Raw genomic sequence first — 20079 nt, forward strand, 5'->3', positions numbered from 1 at the left:
CATCAGACCAACATAATTGCCCACCTGGATCTAAGTGATATTTAGTTAACACACTGATGAAGAAAACAATAACAACCAAATATGTTTTATGGACAGACTCCTTTTCTTTACAGAAAATGACTATGAGTTTCAAGGTCACCTACAGCTGCTCTTCATTTAATATTCCTAAACCTGATTTATAGATTAAGCCCCTCCTCAACAGACAGGACACTAGAAAAATATTTGCTCAAAAAATGCCAGGTTGCTAACAACTGTGGCTGTATAAATGCCCAAGCTTTTCTTGCATCTCCACAATTAAGTTAAAGACTGAATTGCTTCTTTCGCAGAAAGCATTAATTCCATGGGCATTTGATTGCTTTACCTCTACCAGAAAACCTTCCTATCTCATCAGAAAGTTTACGTCCTTTCCCCAGAAAACCTTCAATGAAAGTCAGGAGGTCTATTTAAGATAGGAACTCCTTTCAAAAATGGCAAGAGCCATATTCACTAAATCCCTCTGGCTGCTGGCAGAGGAGCTCCATGGTACTGTCCATAAATTATTGGTTGTCCATTCCCAGGTGGCAGACCATTGTACTTAAAGCCCTAAAAAAACAATAAAACCAAGACTGCAGCACGCACAAAAGAGAAGATGACTTCACTACAGGGTTCAGGAAGACACATGCTATTTTAGTTATTTAGAAAAAATTATATGCCGCCTCTCCAGAGACCTGCTCAAGAATGCTCACAAATTAAGCACACAATACAAATCATTAAAGAACCAAAAAAATAAAGATTAAAGCAGCCACAAAAGCCAACATTGGGAAACCTAAAATGGTACATTTAAAAAAAACCCCTTGCACTTGAAGCTAATCATATAAAGCTATAATAGATTAAACTAGAGTTGTCAGGCATGGCCTGGCAACTGCGGAGAGTCGGGGGGAGCCATATGGGAGGCATTTGTCTGCAACAATGTGACATTACTTCTGGGGAAAAACCAGGACGTGACATCACACATCTCTAGGAATCACTGGAAACTCCATGAGAAAGCCACTTTGAATGGTAGCAGGAAGAGCAAGTTGCTGGCGATTTGTGACCCTGGATGAAACTGTTCAATTTAAAGCACAGTTAAAGAGAAATGTTCTGGCCAGTGCCCAAAAGACAATAAAACAAGCATCCTCAAACTTCAAATAAAACTGAATGGATCAATACTCCATGCATATGCATCCAATGCTGCTGAAACTTTATAACATTAGGGAAATGCCCATTGTTCTGACCAGGATGGGTGAATATCTGCAAGGATAGCCAAGGAAGTAGAAATTCATATTGTGCCTCCTGATTCCACCTGCATTAGAGGTGGCTCTACTGCTGCCAATAAAGGGGTGGGGAGGGTTTGGGTACCTATTGCCACAGCATTTTCTAGTGTGGATTTCCTATAGAAGCAAACAGAATTCAGTGATACAGACAAACAACAAGGAATGCTATATGGGTGTACGCATCTTAATCTGCCTCCTGCCCTGGGAGACTTGATTTTGTATCCCCTTCCCCAATGCTCCAGCAGCACACCACTTAATTCCATGGGATTCAACATGAGCCACTGAGATCAAGCCAACTCCCTTGAAGGTCGTCTGTCCAAGGTTCAGTTTCTTGGTCACATCAGAACATGGTGAAGAGAGCAAACTTAGGAACCAGCATGCCAGTAGACCCTCTGTATGCACCCATACTATGTAACAAACCCACCTCTATAACTTTATACGGGTACTTTATACTAAATTCAGTATTGAACAACAAGTTCTTTAAATACAAGAAGAAATTTACACACAAATACAACATGCAATCTAAGAGTCAGAAAGAGCTTGTTAAGACTGTAAACTAAAAACCTGAGCAGAAAAAGTATCCTCAGTTCTCAAGACCAAACTTCAGCTTTGAGTATCAGCCTTACAGGTCTGAGCACACCCTGCTAAATTCCATTGGTTCCCACTACACACCAACATGGTCTTGGCACATTAGGAGGTGTTGTGATACTTGCCACACATATAGGACAATCCAACATTTTACTAGTGTCTACTCTACAATTTTATAACTTGTGAGTCAGAGTAGGGTGATGCCTAGGGAACTGGATAAGAACTGTGAAATTCTAGTAACATTAATTAATTCATATGGTGTTGTGTGTGGTATAGCCAGGAGATCCTAAGATTGTCTGGCAGCCAGACGTTCTAGTTCTTTTAGCATTATGCACCACCAGGTGGTAAGCTAGACTTGTTTATTAGGCAAGAGGCATTTCAGAGGTGGTTTGCCATTGCCTGTCCCTGTGTCACAACCCTGGTATTCCTCGGAGGTCAAAGTCGACCCTATTTAGCTTCCAAGATCTGACGAGATTAGTCTAGCCTGGGTTATCCAGGTAAGGGCACTCTAGTAATAAAGCAGCTGACAAAACCTGAGCTATTTACCATCTCTCAGCCTCAACCAATCTCATAGGGTTGTTGTCAGAGTAAAATGGAGAATGAAGGACATGCAACCAACCAGAGAGCCAGTTTGGTGTAGTGGTTAAGTGTGTGGACTTTTATCTGGGAGAACCAGTTTTGATTCCCCACGCCTCCACTTGCACCTGCTGGAATGGCCTTGGGTCAGCCATAGTTCTGGCAGAGGTTGTCCTTGAAAGGGCAGCTGCTGTGAGAGCCCTCTCCAGCCCCACCCACCTCTCAAGGTGTCTGTTGTGGGGGAGGAAGGTAAAGGAGATTGTGAGCCGCTCTGAGACTCTTTGGAGTGGAGGGCGGGACATAAATCCAACATCTTCTTCTTCTTCTTCTAAACCAGGCTATACTATCTTGGAGAAGGGCAGGTTAAAAATGTAATAATCTGCATAGTAGTCCAGTGTTTACTACTTCTCAGAAAGCACACAAATATCACATGCTTCCAAGATACAGACAAAGAGAAGGGGACAATTCTGCTTTTCCTCCCTCTAAAAAACCAATCTAGGAGTACGGTGCAGTGGTGGTTAGAGCACTGGGCCAGGCCTGTGGTCAAACTGCCACAATATAATGAAGCTCACCCAAAAGTCAGCTTCCGCCTAACCTACATGATAGGATTGTTGTGATGATAAAATGGGGGGGGGGGGAGCCATATATAGCACCTTAAAATCTTGGAGGAACTGGAAGGGTGGGATAAAAATGGGAAGAGCTTTCCTAGAACTGTGAACTTGAAACACCTCTGAAAGAGTGTAGGAAAGCAACTCTAGTGACCTTTTATATCTATTTGCAAGTAGAAAGCCATGTACAGGAGGGCCCTTTTTGCTGAAACAAGATGTGAAGGTCACAAGTAGTTTGCAAGTGGGATTCATGGATGCTGGCCACGGTTAGGCCCATCAAGGGACCTTGCACCTCAGATTTCATTCATTAGGTGAGATTTTAGGTATCTGAGCAAAAACTGGGAATAAAAAAAATGCAAGTCACTTTTGCTTCTGAAACTCATCCAAAGCAGCCCTGACAGGCTAATCACTAGGACTACTAACCTTAAAGCAGCCTAACCTAATCGGCTTTGCGGAAGTTCTCTTGATGTATACATAAAGGATGCAGTTTCACATAAGGCCATGGTACTTCAACAAAGCTACTTTCACATCCTTAGATACCTAAAAGCAATAAACAGTGACTCCAGAATTTCTCTATCAGCATAGCTTTCCCTATACATATTTTTAAAGCTTGTCACTTCTACTGTTCTACACACACTCCCATATCTCCTGGAGTCCCTTCTCTCAAAAGTGGGACAGAATTTGGTGACAACAAAACTTTTGATGGGGTTGCCCTCAAGCTTGCCAAAGTTCTTTAGAATCTAGTATTCTACCATGCATTAAAATCTAAGGTCAATAATAACAAAAAAAGGAGGTAAATGTGTGCAAGAGGCAAGCACATCTGAACAGACTTTGCACAGACCATTTCTACTTACACAATGCAGCAAAGTTTATTTTCATGCAATAAATGGAACAAGGGGCAGTAAAGGCAGAGTGTCATTTTCCCTTGTGAAAAATACTTGGGTTACTTATCCAGCACTTGAAAATAATTAGACTAACACACATGGTTTATAGAAGCCATTCAAATACATTCATGGCCCTTTACAAAACAAGGTCCTTTATCTAACCTGGTGTAAGCTTGCAGCAGATGCAATCATAATAAGACAGGCAGCTTCCAGCAGTTAAAAATAGACCTGAATGTATTAAGGCTTCACAGTGCGTCCAAGGCTATGTTTACAAATACATCCTGAAAGCTACGGTAAGTAGATGGTTCTAAGGGCAATTTGTAACACAAAAAAAGCCAACCTGCTACTTAAGACATTACCTTGCTTTAGACAGTAAATTATTCTCATAATAAAAACTGCTGTTTCAGCACATCTGAAATGAAAATGAAAGCTGCACATCTATCCAAACTTAGAGGTTCAGGTTCAATTGTGCATTCTTATTAATAACATGAAATTCTTTAAGGCTCCTAATAAGGCTCTGTTTTGCTTGCACACACTCCTTGTCAAACCAGCTTTTATTATGGGAGCGCACAGACTGGGAGTTACTAATCTCCTGTGATAGGAATGAGGATAAATGAGTGAAGTATTCCACATATATCACTCACAGTGAGCCTTACAACAGACCAGTATGGTGGTAGGCAGGGCTTTTTTTGAGCAGGAACACACAGGAACGCTGTTCCGGCTGGCTATTTGTCAGGGAGTGTGGCCTAATATGCAAATGAGTACCTGCTGGGCCTTTTCTACACAAGCCATGTATGAAACAATGGTGGCATCAGGGGTGTGGCTTAATATGCAAATGAGTTCCTTCTGGGATTTTTCTACAAAAAGCACCCTGATACTGTAGGTCAACGTTATCTCTAAGGGAGAGAGGGCTGAAGCAGAGTGGATGCACCTTGCTTAAGAAGAACAGCAAGTTCTTAGTGGAGGCCAGAGATGAACCAGAATTAGGGTGCCAATTCTTGGTTGAGGAATTCCTGGAGATTTGAGATAGAGCCTGGGGGAGGGTGGGGTTTAGGAAGGACATCAAGCTGTACAGTCTATAATCTAAAACTGGCATTTTCTCCAGAGGAACTGATCTTTGTAATTCCAGGAAATCTCCAGGCCTCGCCTGGAGGTTGGCAGCCCTACTCATTCATCTTAAGAAATATACAACTACAAACAACTAGTTTTAAAGTTTAAAATTCTCAATAAATCGTGGCTATGGGGCAAGCCTTCACTTGGCTGCTTGGAAATAAGGTTGCTGCCATCTCCAGCTTGGGAAATAATTATCATATGGCTGTGTGTGTAGCATAGCCAGGAGATCCCAGGACTGTCTGGCAGTCAGAAGCTCTAGCTCTTTTGTGGCAAGCTAGGCTTACGGTGGGCTGGGAGAGCTTTGAAAGAACTGTGACTAGCCCAAGGTCACCCAGTTGGCTTCAAGTGGAGGAGTGGAGAATCAAACCCGGTTCTCCAGATTAGAATCCATCACTCTTAACCACTACACTAATCTGGTCTGGGAAACTGCTGAAGATTCAAGGGCCATGACTAGGGCGTTTGGGAAGTGGGAACTGTGATGCCATGGAGTCCTTCCTCCCCAGCTGTCATTTATATTCACAGGAACTGATCATTAGTAATTTTAGGAGAACTCCAGGTCCCACCTGGAGGCTGGAACCCTACTTGGAAACTTCAGACCATTTCCAGCATTACGATCATCAGTTTATGCTGCCTCCAAGTAATTAACCTATTTACTGTAAGTAACATTTTTTTCTGATCATTTTACTCTAGAAAGACCCAGCATGACACACTGATTAATAAAATATAGAATATTTTACAGTTGTTTCACTTACTGGCAAGATGTAAAACATATGGCTATTAAAAACATTTAAATAAACAGGGATAAATGCATACTGACAGCCAGTCATTCCGCTGTCATCCACCCCTCCCCATGAATGTTTTGACCATCAGATACGTGTTTGAGAGGAAGCTCTGGTACGCTCAGTCAAGTTGGTGCCAGGAATTCAATGAACCTGGGGTCATGCAGTCAAAACGCAGGAGAAATACAAAGCGTAAGCACTTGAACAGAATGCACTCAGGGGATTAGATTCTGCTGGTTCAATCCCCATGGGTTATGTCTTAATTCAGTTTTGCTGCTACATTTTTATTTAAATTGCCACCATAAAAAAAGAACACGTGCTTACCCAACTCGCCACGAAGGTGGATAAGTTCTAGAGATAGCTCTTTGTGCTGCTTTAGTGTTTCCTCTCTCTGCGGGGAGAAAGACATAAACAGAACATAGTAAATGTTCTAAGTAGAAAACACAACACTTTCCAATAATTAACTCGGATGCTATCTGGAGAATGACAAGAGACAGGAATGGGAAGCCAAGATATGAATCATCCAGGATAACAGCTTTGTAACATTACAAACACACAGAAGGCCCTGAGTTAAGAAAGCACAGATGCCAAAATAAAAGACCTTGTAACTGGTTTGGTAAAGCGCACAAATTACTTTTAAATTCATAAAACCCTCAGCTTGCTGGGTAAGTATGAGCAACTCTTCCAGGACAAAAACAATACCAGCAGTCAACTAGCATTCTAGGATCCAGGATCCATGCCTCTTTCCCATAACTCAGAGGAGAGCATGAAAACATTACGTGGCACATGTACTTTGTAACAAAGGTAAACATGACACCTAGATATGGAAAGGCTTTTAAGCTTTCCAAAGCAGGATGAAGCCACACTGCAGTTAAGAAGAAAAACAGAATTGGCTAGTAGTTTGTTGTATCGAGACTGCAGACAGCCATACAATTCACACCAACTTCAAGAGTTCAACACACTGTGTGTGTGTCAGCACAAAGCCCCTGAGAAGAGCAAAGCTTTGCTTCCGCTCCCCCTTCCCAAACCCTCTATTAACCACATTCCAGAACAGTACAGTAAAGAATCTGAAACTAGACAAGAATCATGCAGTACCCACATAAAACAGGATGGGGTTGAATTTCATCTTGCTCCTTGTCTCTTTAGATGCAGCCACTGCTGTAGAGGACAGAGCATTGTGCAGAAATCACAAGATCCAGGTACTTCCCCCCCCCCCCGGCCCCGGTTGCTTGCTGCTGGAACCATTTTTCACCTTGCTTTGCAGCAAAGCACTACTTAAAAGAGTCCCTGGTGTTGTTCCAGAAGAGAACTACAGAAGAAAACATTAACTACCTTCTTTCCAGCACACTGAGAATACAGGCACATTTTGCTGCTAGAGCAGCCCATCCTCCGGCTTCTGCACCCAGCTTTTCGTTTCTCCCCCTGCTGTTCAAACACAGCAGGAGTGTACAGGTGGCACCACGACCACAAACTAAAACTGGTCGGGCTACATTTAACTCACTGCTAGCTAGCGCTCCATTGGTCACGGCCCTCAGCCCCCTACTTCATCATGCTTTGCAGTTACCGTACTTCTTCTACTGGCCTCTCCTCCTCCAACAGAAGCAGACACTGCAGCTCTCTTGGACTTGGCACAAGCAGCCAGTGATTACTTAAAGCCACAGCCCTTTCGGGTTTTTTGAAAAATGAGAACCAGACATTACGAAGATCGATTGCCACTTACTCAAATATCAGCTGGTACAGTAAAGGGGCGGGGGAGAAAGAGGGGAGGAGGATAAATCCTGACCTCTTCCATGGATAATGGATCTTATTTTTAGCTTTTCTGAATTAGTTATTCCAGGCTTTGACTCAATGGATAAATGCAAAGGTGGAAAAAAAAAGATGACATGAATGAAATGAGCGAGGGAGGAAAGAACAGCTCCTGCCAATATCACTTTACAATTAGCCATTAGTTTAGAGCCCAGGTAACACGGTGCTTTGCATAATAATAAGAAGCTGAGTCCCCACTCAGTCTCAAAATTCTCAAAATTCAGATGATGCAAGGAGGAGTAAAAGTGATGAAAGGAGATGAATTTGAGCAAATGAGATGGTACATGCATTTGAAACTTGAACAACTAGAGAGAACTTTTGCTTACTGAAAGCCTTACAGGATTCTCTCCAAAACACTACGATTCAGATAAATTACTACTAATCCCACTTTGAAAACAGCTGGTAGAGTCTAACACTGCCATCCTGAGCACAACTGCATCTTTCTAAGTCTCTTGACTTCTAGGGAGCAGATCTCCTAAGGATGACGCTGTAAGACTATGCTGCAAGTTCCTGGTTGACTCTCCAGCCTCCTCTCCCCCACCAGAAGGAATTGGGGGGCTTTCTTAATTTCCCCTCAAAATAAACCAACTCCTCCTAATAAGAAGTGATACTTTTCAGAAACAGAAATATGCATATTGTTACAGTCCATTAATATTGATATGGACTGGCTGAGTTCAGTTCAAACCCTAGCTTGGCCATAAGACCTCCGGATAACCGTGGACAAATGAGTATCTACCTCAGTTTGCAGATTATATAGCCCATATTAAAACAGGAAAACTAATGACCTGCTCACTGGATGTTGAGGAAAAGCCTGTAAAGAGGTTTGTGCTTTAAATTCTATACATACGATAATAATAAATACCTGGGCACATGGGGAATAGTTTTAAACGACGTAAGGAATGTAAAGGTAACAATTGTGCAATGAACTACGGTAGTTGAATTCAAGAGCAAAAACTGCCATGCAGTCAGAGAGCCCCACCTTGAGAATACATTGGTTACTATCAAGACATTCATTCCATCAGCAAATTGGTTTAAAACTCACAATAAGAAAAATCCACTTATCTGATAACTCTATTAGCGGCCAACCACTCCTACCAACCCTAAGTCACAGAAACAATCAAGACAGTGTTCTTGGAGAGGGGGTGCAACAGCACTCTATGAGGGTGGTAGAATGCAGTACTGTTAAATTAAATCGCCTTGAGGGTCACCCAGTTTGATACACAAATGTGAGGCAATCACTTTGCACCGGACTAGATCCTTGGATGTCTAAGCTAAAGAAAGGCAACTAATGCAAAAATTTTAGCTATGTAAAATAGAAGCCTAGGGTGTCAGGTAAACAGTTAAATCAGAAAACATTTAGCACTCATGGCACCATTTGTCAGGCAGAACAGAGATGTACATAGGAGCTGAATTTCTCTCTGACGGGAAGCTGTGTGGAGAATATGAGGATCAGGCCCTGGTGGCATTTTTAAATTGCCTAGATTGGCCTCTAAAATGGCAATGACCACTGACCTGATACAGCAGGATTCTTCTTTTATGAAGTCTACTCTGGATGGAAGTAAGTGTTGATAGTTAACAGCTATAACAAATACAATCCCAGAATTAGCCTGTAATCCTCTGCTGGACATTGAACTCCGAAACTTAAGCCTGAACTCAAGAAGTCCAATAAGCTTCTTTACATGGCAATCATAAGAGTTGGAAGGGACCTCTAGGGTCATCTAGTCCAACCCCCTGCACAATGCAGGAACCTCACAATACTTCCCCCTAAATTCACAGGTTCTTCATTGCTGTCAGATGGCCATCTAGCCTCAGTTTAAAAACCTCCAAGGAAGGAGAGCCCACCACCTCCTGAGAAAGCCTGTTCCACTGAGGAATCGCTCTAACGGTCATGAAGTTCTTCCTAATGTTGAGCCGGAAACTCTTTTGATTTAATTTCAACCCATTGATTCTGGTCCCACCTTCCAGGGCCACAGAAAACAATTCCATACCATCCTCTATATGACAGCCCTTCAAATACTTGAAGATGGTGATCATATCACCTCTCAGCCACCTCCTCTCCAGGCTAAACATCCTCAGCCCCTTCAACCTTTCCTCACAGGACTCGGTCTCCAGAAGTCTCTGCTTTAAAATCTACCTCAGCTATGAAGTTGCCAAATGCCTTCCACAAGCCAGTCACTCTGACTCTGTCCCCCATACCAACTCCAGCCATGATATAAGAATGACTGCGGCCTAGCTGGCAAAGATATTTTATTCTGAAGATTGAGATGTTCACAGACTTTTGTACTTTCATATACACTAAGCTTCTGAACACTCAAAGAGGGCTGCAAAAAGAAATTTAGGTCAGATTCAAAGAAGCCCATATCTCCAAGTCAGATCAAGTAACATACTTCTACTAAGAATCGGTTTACAAGCCAACTGTCTTCAGTAAGTCAAACATAACAGGAATACAAGAACAACTAAACATATTTTTTCAGGGGGGAAAATGTGCAGAATATTCTTGCGCTTCAGCTTCATAATACAGAGTATGCATAATGTACGTGAAACACAGATCATAAGTAAAATTCAAATTGCATCCTGTCTTGTGCAGTAGGAATTTGACTTCTACACACCATTATAGGTGCATGTAAAGTCCTTAAGATCTTTCAGATTGGGCCATATAACTCAATGGTCACAAGTTCCAGATGGAAAACCAAAACTCAAAAATATTTGCCAAACAAGCTAATGGAGAAAGACTGAATTTTAGTTCAGTCTGGGTTGATAGCACCTCTGCAAAGTGGGGTTCATCATATCCTCAAGAGTCTCACAAAACTGCAACAAGACATAGGCCAAAATCCCTTCACACACATTTGCACTTAGTTTCCCACTCCTAGGGTTGCCAACTTGGGTTGGGAGATTTTGGAGGCGGAACTTGAGGGGAGAGGGGACAGGGAGGAAATTCAATGGGGTATAATACCATAGAGTCCATCTTCCAAAGTGGCAATTTTCTCTAGGTGAACTAAACTCTGTCATCTGCAGATAAGTTGTAATAGTGGAAGATTTCCAGCCACCACCTGGAGGTTGGCAACCCTATACCCACACCACTGTAACCTATTCATTTAAGCTTGATAAGTGTAATGGTGCAAACATGTAATAAAAGCAGGCAATTGAAGATAAAAATTAATTTATAAAATGCAAGATCAGCAACTTCCAGAAAAGGATTTGCCAGCCTTTCAGATCAATAAAACACTCAGCCTGAAACTGGGCTCATCATAACAGGTGGCAAAAGAAATAACTGTCAATTTTCCTAAAGCTGCATCTAATTTTCACAAGTCTGTGTCTGTACAAGGCAAGTGGTTACTGATGGCTGACAGTGGAGACAGAGGCTCATGTGTAAAAATGTTTGCAGCCCACACTTAGCCTTCATTCTGCTGCTTATCTCTCCCTTCCCCCTTATCATTATTTCTTGATTTTCTGCTGGGGGTAGGCATGAGAGCAAAATGGTACCCACTGTCAAGGTTAATGGGTCAGTTATCTCTTTTATTAGGGTACGCACCAAAATGCTCATCCATTTGAAAGTAATGCAGTGTAGAAGGCCAATGGTTTTGCAATACACAGGAGCAATGACCCTGTTGCTTCAGCCATGGAGCCCAGTGCTCCTCACACCTATCCACATGAAACTGATTTTATACTCTTCGGCCAGGGAAAAGAGAAATCACTGAAAGGGAGAATGGCATTTCACAGGGCAAAAACACTTCTCAAACTTACCCCTTGTTTTGGTTCAGCACAAGTATAGCCTTGATGCTGAGGGTACGTAACAAAGAAAGGGGGGGGGGGAATAACCAGGGATCATTTTGTAGAAAAACAGGCGGTTGATCTCATTAGCATAACTCATTAACATATGCTGCCCCCCCAGCCAAAAGCAACCCGATGCAAGAAAGGAGACCCCTGGGTGAGCGAGGCCTGCTTGGGCTGGCTAAAGATCCAGCCAGCCCAAGCAGGCCTTGCTCTCCTGGGCTGACCTTCCTCTGTCAAAAGCCCAGCAAGCCACCCACTGCCTAAAATCACATAAGAAATGGAGAAAAGGTGGTGTGGGCTTCTCCAGGGGGTTAATGATGGCTGCTGGGGGCATGGCAAAGCCCCTAGTGGCTGGCTGGCTGCCCGCTCTCCTAATCCAGGGATTGTTATGCAGATGTACCTACTATTCAATGGACAAGGTAGACTGGGAGGAGGAGGGGGAACCATCAGAAAGGTTCAGGAGCTGTGCTCCTGTGAGCTCCTGCTGAATCTGATGCCTGGAAATAACTAAATTTTAAAACATTTGTACTTCTTTCCAAGAGTATAAGAATAAAAGCATCAGGTACTCCAAATTCTGTCCAGAACTGGCTGGTGTGATCTCCTGTTAATGCAAAATCCTTGCTTCTACGGTTACAAATTCCAATTTCCTTTCTCTGCTTCATCTCCCCATAAACCCTACTCGTCACCACCCTCACCTTCCCCAAGCATCCTAGGATTTTTCTGGATAAGAGGAGGAATGAATGCACGGTACAGCTTTGCTTTCACCCTGTCAGCAGAAAGGAGAAATATGTAAATAGGGGAGAAAACCCTTCCCTCCTTTGGCACCAGGTAGCACCTGCAGATCTTCTGCTATTACAACTGATCTCCAAATGACCAACAGGAAATGGCTGCTTTGGAGGGTTGGCTATGACATTATACCTTGCTGAGGTCCCTCTCCAAGCTTCAACCCTCCACAGACTCCACCATCAAAATCTCCAGATATTTCCCAACCCAGAACTGGCAATCTTAATGGTAACCAATAATGCTTGATATACCTTTTCAAAAACTATTTAACCCAAGACGTTCTCCCTAAAATAGCTCAATATTTAGCAATCAGTGTGGCCTCCCACAAGCTTATTGACTTTAGGATCAAACACAAAATTAGAGTCTAAATATAGAACTTATCTGAAATCTTTTTTTCCCCAATCACTGGACTAAATAATGTGTCTCTAATACAACTCTTTAACCTCATTCACTCTATAGACAGAGATGACTTGGTTTACTAACCCAAGAGTGTATGGTGGAAAACAACATCACTGAATACTTCTCTATACAGAAGGTCCCTACAAACATGGCATCTAGTATATTAGGAAGAAAGCTGCTTTTTTCAGCAATATAGTCACTTGGTGGAGTATAGGAAAAAACTTTAATGTGGAAGAGAATTCATTTGTATGATCTCTCACCTGCAGTATGAAGTGGCACAGTCAAGCAGAGAAAGACCAAGGCTTTGACAGGAAGCAGCAAAAGCAGAGTCCTGCTAGAGGAAGGCGTCTTCCCTACTTCCTCCTGACTACTGTAACCTTTCTTGCCCTCTCAATTGTTCCTTGCATAACATTTTAAAAATTCAATGTGTCTCAACGTTATTGCCAAACCTGCTGCCTGAGGCATGCATCCAGCCTAGGGTTGCCAACCTCCAGGTTGCAGCTGGAGATCTCCTGGGATTAAAACTGCTCTCCGGATGAAAGAGATCAGTTCACTTGGAAAAAATGGCTGCTTCGGAAGGTGCACTCCATGGCATTATACCCCACTGAAGTCCCTTCTGTCCTCAAACCCTGCCCTCCTCAGACTCCACCTCCAAAATCTCTAGGTATTTCCCCAACTCAGAGCTGTCAATTCTAATCCTACCTAATGGCTGGCCTCATTGTTAACAGGTGTTTGTGAGAACAAGTTCCAAGTCTGGAATAATAACTTGCATGTAGTTACAAAGGAAGTGACAAAGCAAGTTTCATACTATCTGTGCACTACATCAGTACTCAAGTAGCAACCTTTTTAGAAATCTGGAAATTAGTACATCTTGGACAAGTACATGAAGCACCCCCTCTAAACATCAAACTTACTGTGTGGAGGGGGATATGACAAACATGTTGAATACATTATTTACAACAGTCCAGCTAAAGTATTAAACTATTTTTAAAATGCTCTTGTGATGGCTTAACTGTTAAATTAGAAATATATAATACTGAGGAACTGGAGGGAAATCATTTGCGTCTTCTTTAGTTATTTTGATTTCTGATGGTTTGATGAGGTTTCCACAAAGTACAAATTCTTGTCAATAGTATGATTTACATAGGGTTGTCAAGCTCCAAGTGATACCTGGAGATCTCCTGCTATTACAATTGATCTCCAGATGACCAAGATCAGTTCCCCTGGAGAAAATGGCCGCTTCAGAAGGTGGACACTATGGAATTACACCCTGCTGAGGCCTGGCCCCTCCCCAAACCCCACTTCTCCTAGGCTCCACCCCCCAAAATCGCTAAGTATTTCCCAACCCAGAGCTGGCAACCCAATCTACTTCATATATGTTTCATATAATCCTTTAAAAAGTAGGAAAAAATAAAATATGTACAATTCTTGGCAAGTACTGAAAAGCCAAGGTTTCTAGTTATAATTTATGATGTCATTTAAGTGACAATGTGAATGAGCAGTAAAATAAATTACATTTACTATGCACTAAATTTCATTAAGCTCATTAAAGCTTCTAGTCCAAGTAAATTTCTAAATTAAGTGGTTTCTACAAGTGAATGAGAAAGCTGCCATTTTAAAACTGCTAAAGGGTGATAAAATTTGCAGGAAATGGGAGTTTCTCTACCTATGCCAGAATTATAGACCACATCCTAGTAAGTTGCCAGGTCAGTGTTGTAAAATACATGGAGACTTCAGGGATGGATCTGGAAAAGCACAGGTTTTGGGGAAGGGAAATGCCTCAGCATGGCACAATGCCATAGAGTCCACCCTTCAAAGCAGCCATTTTCTCCATGGGAGCTGATCTCTGCCAACTGGTGATCAGTTGTAAAAACTGGGAGATATCCAGGCCCCACCTGGAGGTGAATTGGATTCATGCATTTTAGGTGGGGGGGGGGCAAGTTCTTATAATTCATTGGATTGGATGAGTTATTAGTTATAATAAATGTATAATATAGTAAAGGTAAATAGGTATAAAAGCTAACTTTTCCCACAATAAATTAGCCATTTCATAGTAGAACACTCGCTAGTTTCTGATGGTTTTAAAATGAGGTAAAGAGCCCCATGGTGCAGAGTGGTAAAGTTGGAGTACTGCAGTCGGAGCCCTCTGCTCACTACCTGAGTTCGATCCCAGCAGAAGCTGGTTCAGGTAGCCGGCTCCAGGTCGACTCAGCCTTCCATCCTTCCGAGGTCGGTAAAATGAGTACCCACCTTGCTGGGGGGAAGTATAGATGACTGGGGAAGGCAATGGCAAACCACCCCGTTAAAGGTCTGCCGTGAAAACATTGTGAAAGCAACGTCACCCCAAAGTCGAAAACAACTGGTGCTTGCACAGGCGACTACCTTTACCTTTAAAGTAAGCTTCAGTCACATTATGTGTACCTTTGGAAACGATCTGGATTAAAAGGGAAGCTACGGTCTACATTCACACTGGCCGTTTTCGCACTCACGTTTTACTGGCGCCACGACCCTCCTGACGCCGGCGAATCTGCATGGATTTCGCACCAGAAGCGCCGGCGCACCCAGAAGCGCCGGCTACTTCCGTCGCTAAACCAGCGCAAACGGAAATCGCAAAGATGCAGGAAAACGTTTGCGCTGGCTTAGCGACGGAAGTAGCCGGCGCTTCTGGGTGCGCCGGCGCTTCTGGTGCGAAATCCATGCAGATTCGCCGGCGTCAGGAGGGTCGTGGCGCCAGTAAAACGTGAGTGCGAAAACACCCACTGCTAGCAAAAAGAATAATAAAAAAAATTAAAACTGGATTCCATTTTATCTCCAATGTTGTTTTTAACAGTTTAATAGTTTTTAACTGCTCAGTCATATGCTAATTGTCTTTTTGTTTTAATGTCATATCAGTGTTTCAACTTGTATACATTTTAACACTTTGAAAATGATAGGGGAGAGCAGAATATTTTAAATAAAATAAATCTGCAGCCAGTCACATAAGCATTTTCCTCATTTACTCTTTTAACCAATTTGAATAAAGCATTACCAAAATAATGCAAAATGACATGTGTTATCATAACACGAACATTCATACCACAACACCATGGTAGAAAATAAATGGAATTTGAAGCTTTTTAAAAAAGTTATATGGATTATACTGTTCTCAGGTAGAACTGCTATTCTGCCTCAGTAGCATTAGCCTGCCTTTGGAAAGGTCAGAACATTCTGTCTTCAAGTACATGATCTTCATTTAGGCTTGCCAGTCCCCAGGTCCCAGGAAGGGATCCCCTAGTTTTGCAAGCTCCTCCCTGCCGCCAGCCAGATGGCCAGTAGGTGAGAAGCCCTGAACAGCTGCCATATGTCTTTCCATCTGGAAAGATTATAAGAAGCCTGGAAAATGCTCACTTTTGGGAAGGTATGTGTGCCTTTAAATCTCTGTAGGAATCAGGCTGAACAGCGGCGGGGCAAGCCATCAGAACAATGTGGCTGTTCCCAGTGAGCTGTGAGAAAGGAAGGAAAACCAGCACAGTCCCGCTGTTTTCCATTCCTTTCAGAAGTTGTTTGCACAGTAAAATAGAGAGTAAAGAGTAAACTAGAACCTTTGGTTTCCCTGTATTAGTCTGAAGAACTTGTTTGAATACAGCAGATGGCTACATTCAACAACTCCCATGAGTAAACTGCCTCAGTGAGATCACAAAAGTGTGTGCTTGCAAACTGTTTTATTTTAGTTGCTTTGTGAGAGTGTGGGTTCACTTTCATTTAGTGTCCAAAGTCCCCAGATATTTTCTGAGTCAGACCTGGCAACCCTAACTTCACTAGTGCCTTTGTATGAGTATAAGAAGCCAAACATAAATCCTTTAGATTCACAAACGCTCTCTCTCAATCTCTACACACCTAATTCTGTACTGCAAAAATGCATTTAGTTGATACCTCCAAAGGTTTGGTACCACTGGAATATATAAATGCTCAATTTATTTACAATATAAAGTATTATTATAGTAACTAAGGCATATATATCTTTGCTCAGGGAAAGAGAACCCAACTGCATAATGGAAAAACTTGATTTATGCTTTGTTCTCTCACTTCTGACCATTTAAATCAGATACAGAATATTCTCTATCTTAAATCAGTTTATCCAGTGCCATATGCAGAATTCAGCATTGGATAACAACATAATTGAAGAGGAATGTCTGTATATTTTACTTTTATTTTCTGCCATCTCTTTAACATGTCATCCAGCAAAACTAATAACATTAAAAATGAAATGTGTTTACTCAGCATTTCTGATGTTCTGTGCCATTAACTGAAACGTGCAAATACTACATAATTATATTCATGACATATATTTTAAGCTCTCAGAACACTGCACTCTCATACAGATTCAAATTATCCTACAGTTACAAATGCCAAGCCATACTGGTGATACCTACCCTCGCTTTGGCTGAACCACGTGCCATTCAATCCCTCCAGCTCCAGGACAGATGAAGACTGGGCCACTGGGGAAGCTGCCTTCACATCCTATTGGCCCATCCCACCACATCTTCTATTTTCTCTCAGTGGCTGTTTCTAGGCAACCATAGTATCCCAAGCTTGATTCTGACAGTAAAAGGTGGGGCAAAGAGGCCCCTTTCAGGCCTGTTTTGGCCTTTGAGGGAAAACTCATTGGAACCAGTTCTGACTAGGGTTGCCAGCTTCAGGCTGGTGCTAAATTCCTGGCGATTTTGTGGTAAAGTCTTTGGAAGTCAGAGTTTGGGGAGAAAAGAGGCCTCAGCTGAGTATAATGCCATAAAGTCCACCCTCCAAAGCAGTTATTTTCTCCACAGGGAGAGAGATCTGTTGTTTGGAGTTCAGTTGTGATACCAGGAGATCTTCAGGCTCCACCTGGAGGTTGACTACCCTAGGTCTGGCAACACTCTTTGGGTGATTTGATTCCACCTGACTGGCATGACTTAGCCAGGGCTGGCTGCTTGCTACTGCTCAGCAGCAGCAGCCCCCCTATGACAGTCAGTCATTAATAGGCACTTCATAATTATATTCACTTCAGAGAAGGGTCTGCCAGACCCAGGTTCTTGCTGTGGTAGCTGACTGGGTGATTTCAGACCAGTCACAGGCTTTCAGCCCAACCTAACTCACATAGTTGTGCAGAGCAAAAGGGGGAGAGAAGAATGATGTAAGCTGCTTTGGTTCTCACTGCAGAGAAAGACTGTACTTTTCCTAGGCAGAGGTTGGAGAGAGGGGGCAGAAGATGGAAAGCTGAAGTCAGAGGGTCAGATAAAGCTAGGTTGATGGTTGGCTGGAAAGGAGATAGGGATGCCAACCAGGTTGGGAAATTCCTGGATATTTGAGGGCTGAAACCTGGAAAGGGCAGGGTTTGAGGAGGGTGGAACCTCAGACAAGTACAATGCCAAAGATTCCAAACCAGCCATTTGCTCTTGGGAAACCACTGTTGCCGATCTCCAGGTGAGGGCTGGAGATCACTCAGAATTAGAACTGCTCTCCATATGGCTGAGATCACTTCACCTGGAGAAAATGGTGAACTCTGTGTCATTATATCTTATTTATTTATTTGGTTGATTTATATTCCGCTTATCCCAAACGGGCTCAGGGTGGATCACATACAGGTAAAATTAGGCAGATACAGTACAATGGACCCAATAAAATCTATAAAATACAATTAAAACAATGAAGTAGCCCAATACAGTATGACATAGGTGGTGGGCTCATAGTACAGGTTAGGGTATAGTTAGCGGCCCATATACCATAGTTCCAATCACTGTGAGGGAGGATAGTCAATGGTATAGGCAATAGGGCAAAGGGCGTCCGCCCACCTCAGTCGAACGCCTGACAGAACAGCTCCGTCTTACAGGCCCTCCGGAAAGGTAGCAAATCCGTTAGGGCCTGTATCTCCACTGGGAGCTGATTCCACCAGGTTGGGGCCAGGGCCGAAAAAGCCCTGGCCCTGGTCAAGGCAAGACAGACATCCCTTGGGTCAGGGATAACCAGAAGATGTTGGTTAGCAGATCATAATTGCCTTCGGGGCTCATAACCTGCTGAGATCACTTTCCTCCTGCTTTGGCCTTCACTGTGGAGAAAGACTGTACTTTTCCAAGGTAGAGGCTGCAGGGAGGGGGAGGAGATGGAAAGCTGAAGTCAGATCAATTGCCCTACAGAAAATGGCCGCCTTGAAGCACATACTGTATGGTATACCGTAACACAACCATGCCAAGCAAAAAAAGACAGATCACATCACAAGAACATGCTGATTCTAAAAGCTGAAAGGCCGAATACAACAGGAAAAGGCAGCAACAATGCACTGCAGATGAAAGGAATGGTGAGCTTCAGTGTCTGCATGATCACTGTCATGGTATGATACCACAGCAAATTGACGCTGACTGCCTAGGACTGGGGCACTCACCCAGAGCCTCTTTCTAGAGCAAGTTGTATTTATTCTTACAATGAGCCTTATTCCTAGTATAGCAATAAAGCCTTCCTTCACTTTTTCCTGAATGGGAACTTGCTTTCAGTCACTGAAGATGAAAGTGATAAAATATGTCTTTACAGCTTCAGCATGTACGAATAATTAGTGCACATTATATTCTACATCAGGGTGACCAGTGGTAGCTCTCCAGATGTTTTTTGCCTACAACTCCCATCAGCCCCAGCCAGCAAGGCCAATGGCTGGGACTGATGGGAGTTGTAGGCAAAAAAACAACTGGAGAGCTACTGTTGGCCACCCCTGTTCTACATGATAAGCAAAAATCATATAGGATGGGTTATTTTGACTACCTAGGCTGTGATCCCCAACTGGGGGTAGGGTTGCCAAGTCCAATTCAAGAAATATCTGGGGACTTTGGGGGTGGAGCCAGGAGACTTTGGGGGCGGAGCCAGGAGCAAGGGTGTGACAAGCATGATTGAACTCCAAGGGAGTTCTGGCCATCACATTTAAAGGGACAGCACACCTTTTTAAATGCCTTCCTTCCATAGGAAATAATGGATATGGGCACCTTCTTTTGGGGCTCACAGATTTGGACTCCCTGGTCCAATCATTTTGAAACTTGGGGGGTATTTTGGGGAGAGGCACTAGATGCTATACTGAAAATTTGGTGCTCTACCTCAAAACACAGCCCCCACAAAGCCCCCAATACCTCCAGATCAATTCCCCATTATACCCTATGAGAATCGATATCCACATAGGGAATAATGAGGTGCCCAGCAGACATTTCCCTCCCCCCCCCCCATTTCTGGCAACTCTGAAGTGAGGGACTGGCATCTCTACTCACTAGTTAATGCCAACTTCTTCAAAGTAACACAAACACACCATCCCAAGAGGAAGCCTTTCAATCGGAGACTGAAGCCTCTGGAGGTGGAAACTCACATGGTGGCTGTGGGGGTGGGGATTCCCCCCACCAGCCAGCTGACTGGGGGTGGGAAGGAGCCTGGGAAAGAGGGAGAACCCCTGCTGGGACCTGAGGATTGGCAAGCCTGGGGGGGGGGG

At 43.1% G+C, this 20079-nt stretch overlaps 1 protein-coding gene across 2 annotated transcripts in view; it reads right to left on the bottom strand.

Moving 5' to 3' along the window:
* The window catches only part of MTUS1 (microtubule associated scaffold protein 1), a 149888-nt gene that overhangs the window by 18069 nt on the left and 111740 nt on the right, over positions 1 to 20079 (bottom strand). For both annotated transcript variants that reach the window (XM_060246416.1, XM_060246417.1), the window contains one exon: positions 6165 to 6231. In XM_060246416.1, coding sequence (XP_060102399.1) covers positions 6165 to 6231 — 67 coding nt within the window. The remainder of the gene's footprint in view (positions 1 to 6164; positions 6232 to 20079) is intronic.

Source organism: Heteronotia binoei, chromosome 9 (genome assembly GCF_032191835.1).
Source record: "Heteronotia binoei isolate CCM8104 ecotype False Entrance Well chromosome 9, APGP_CSIRO_Hbin_v1, whole genome shotgun sequence".
Classification (NCBI taxonomy): domain Eukaryota; kingdom Metazoa; phylum Chordata; class Lepidosauria; order Squamata; family Gekkonidae; genus Heteronotia; species Heteronotia binoei.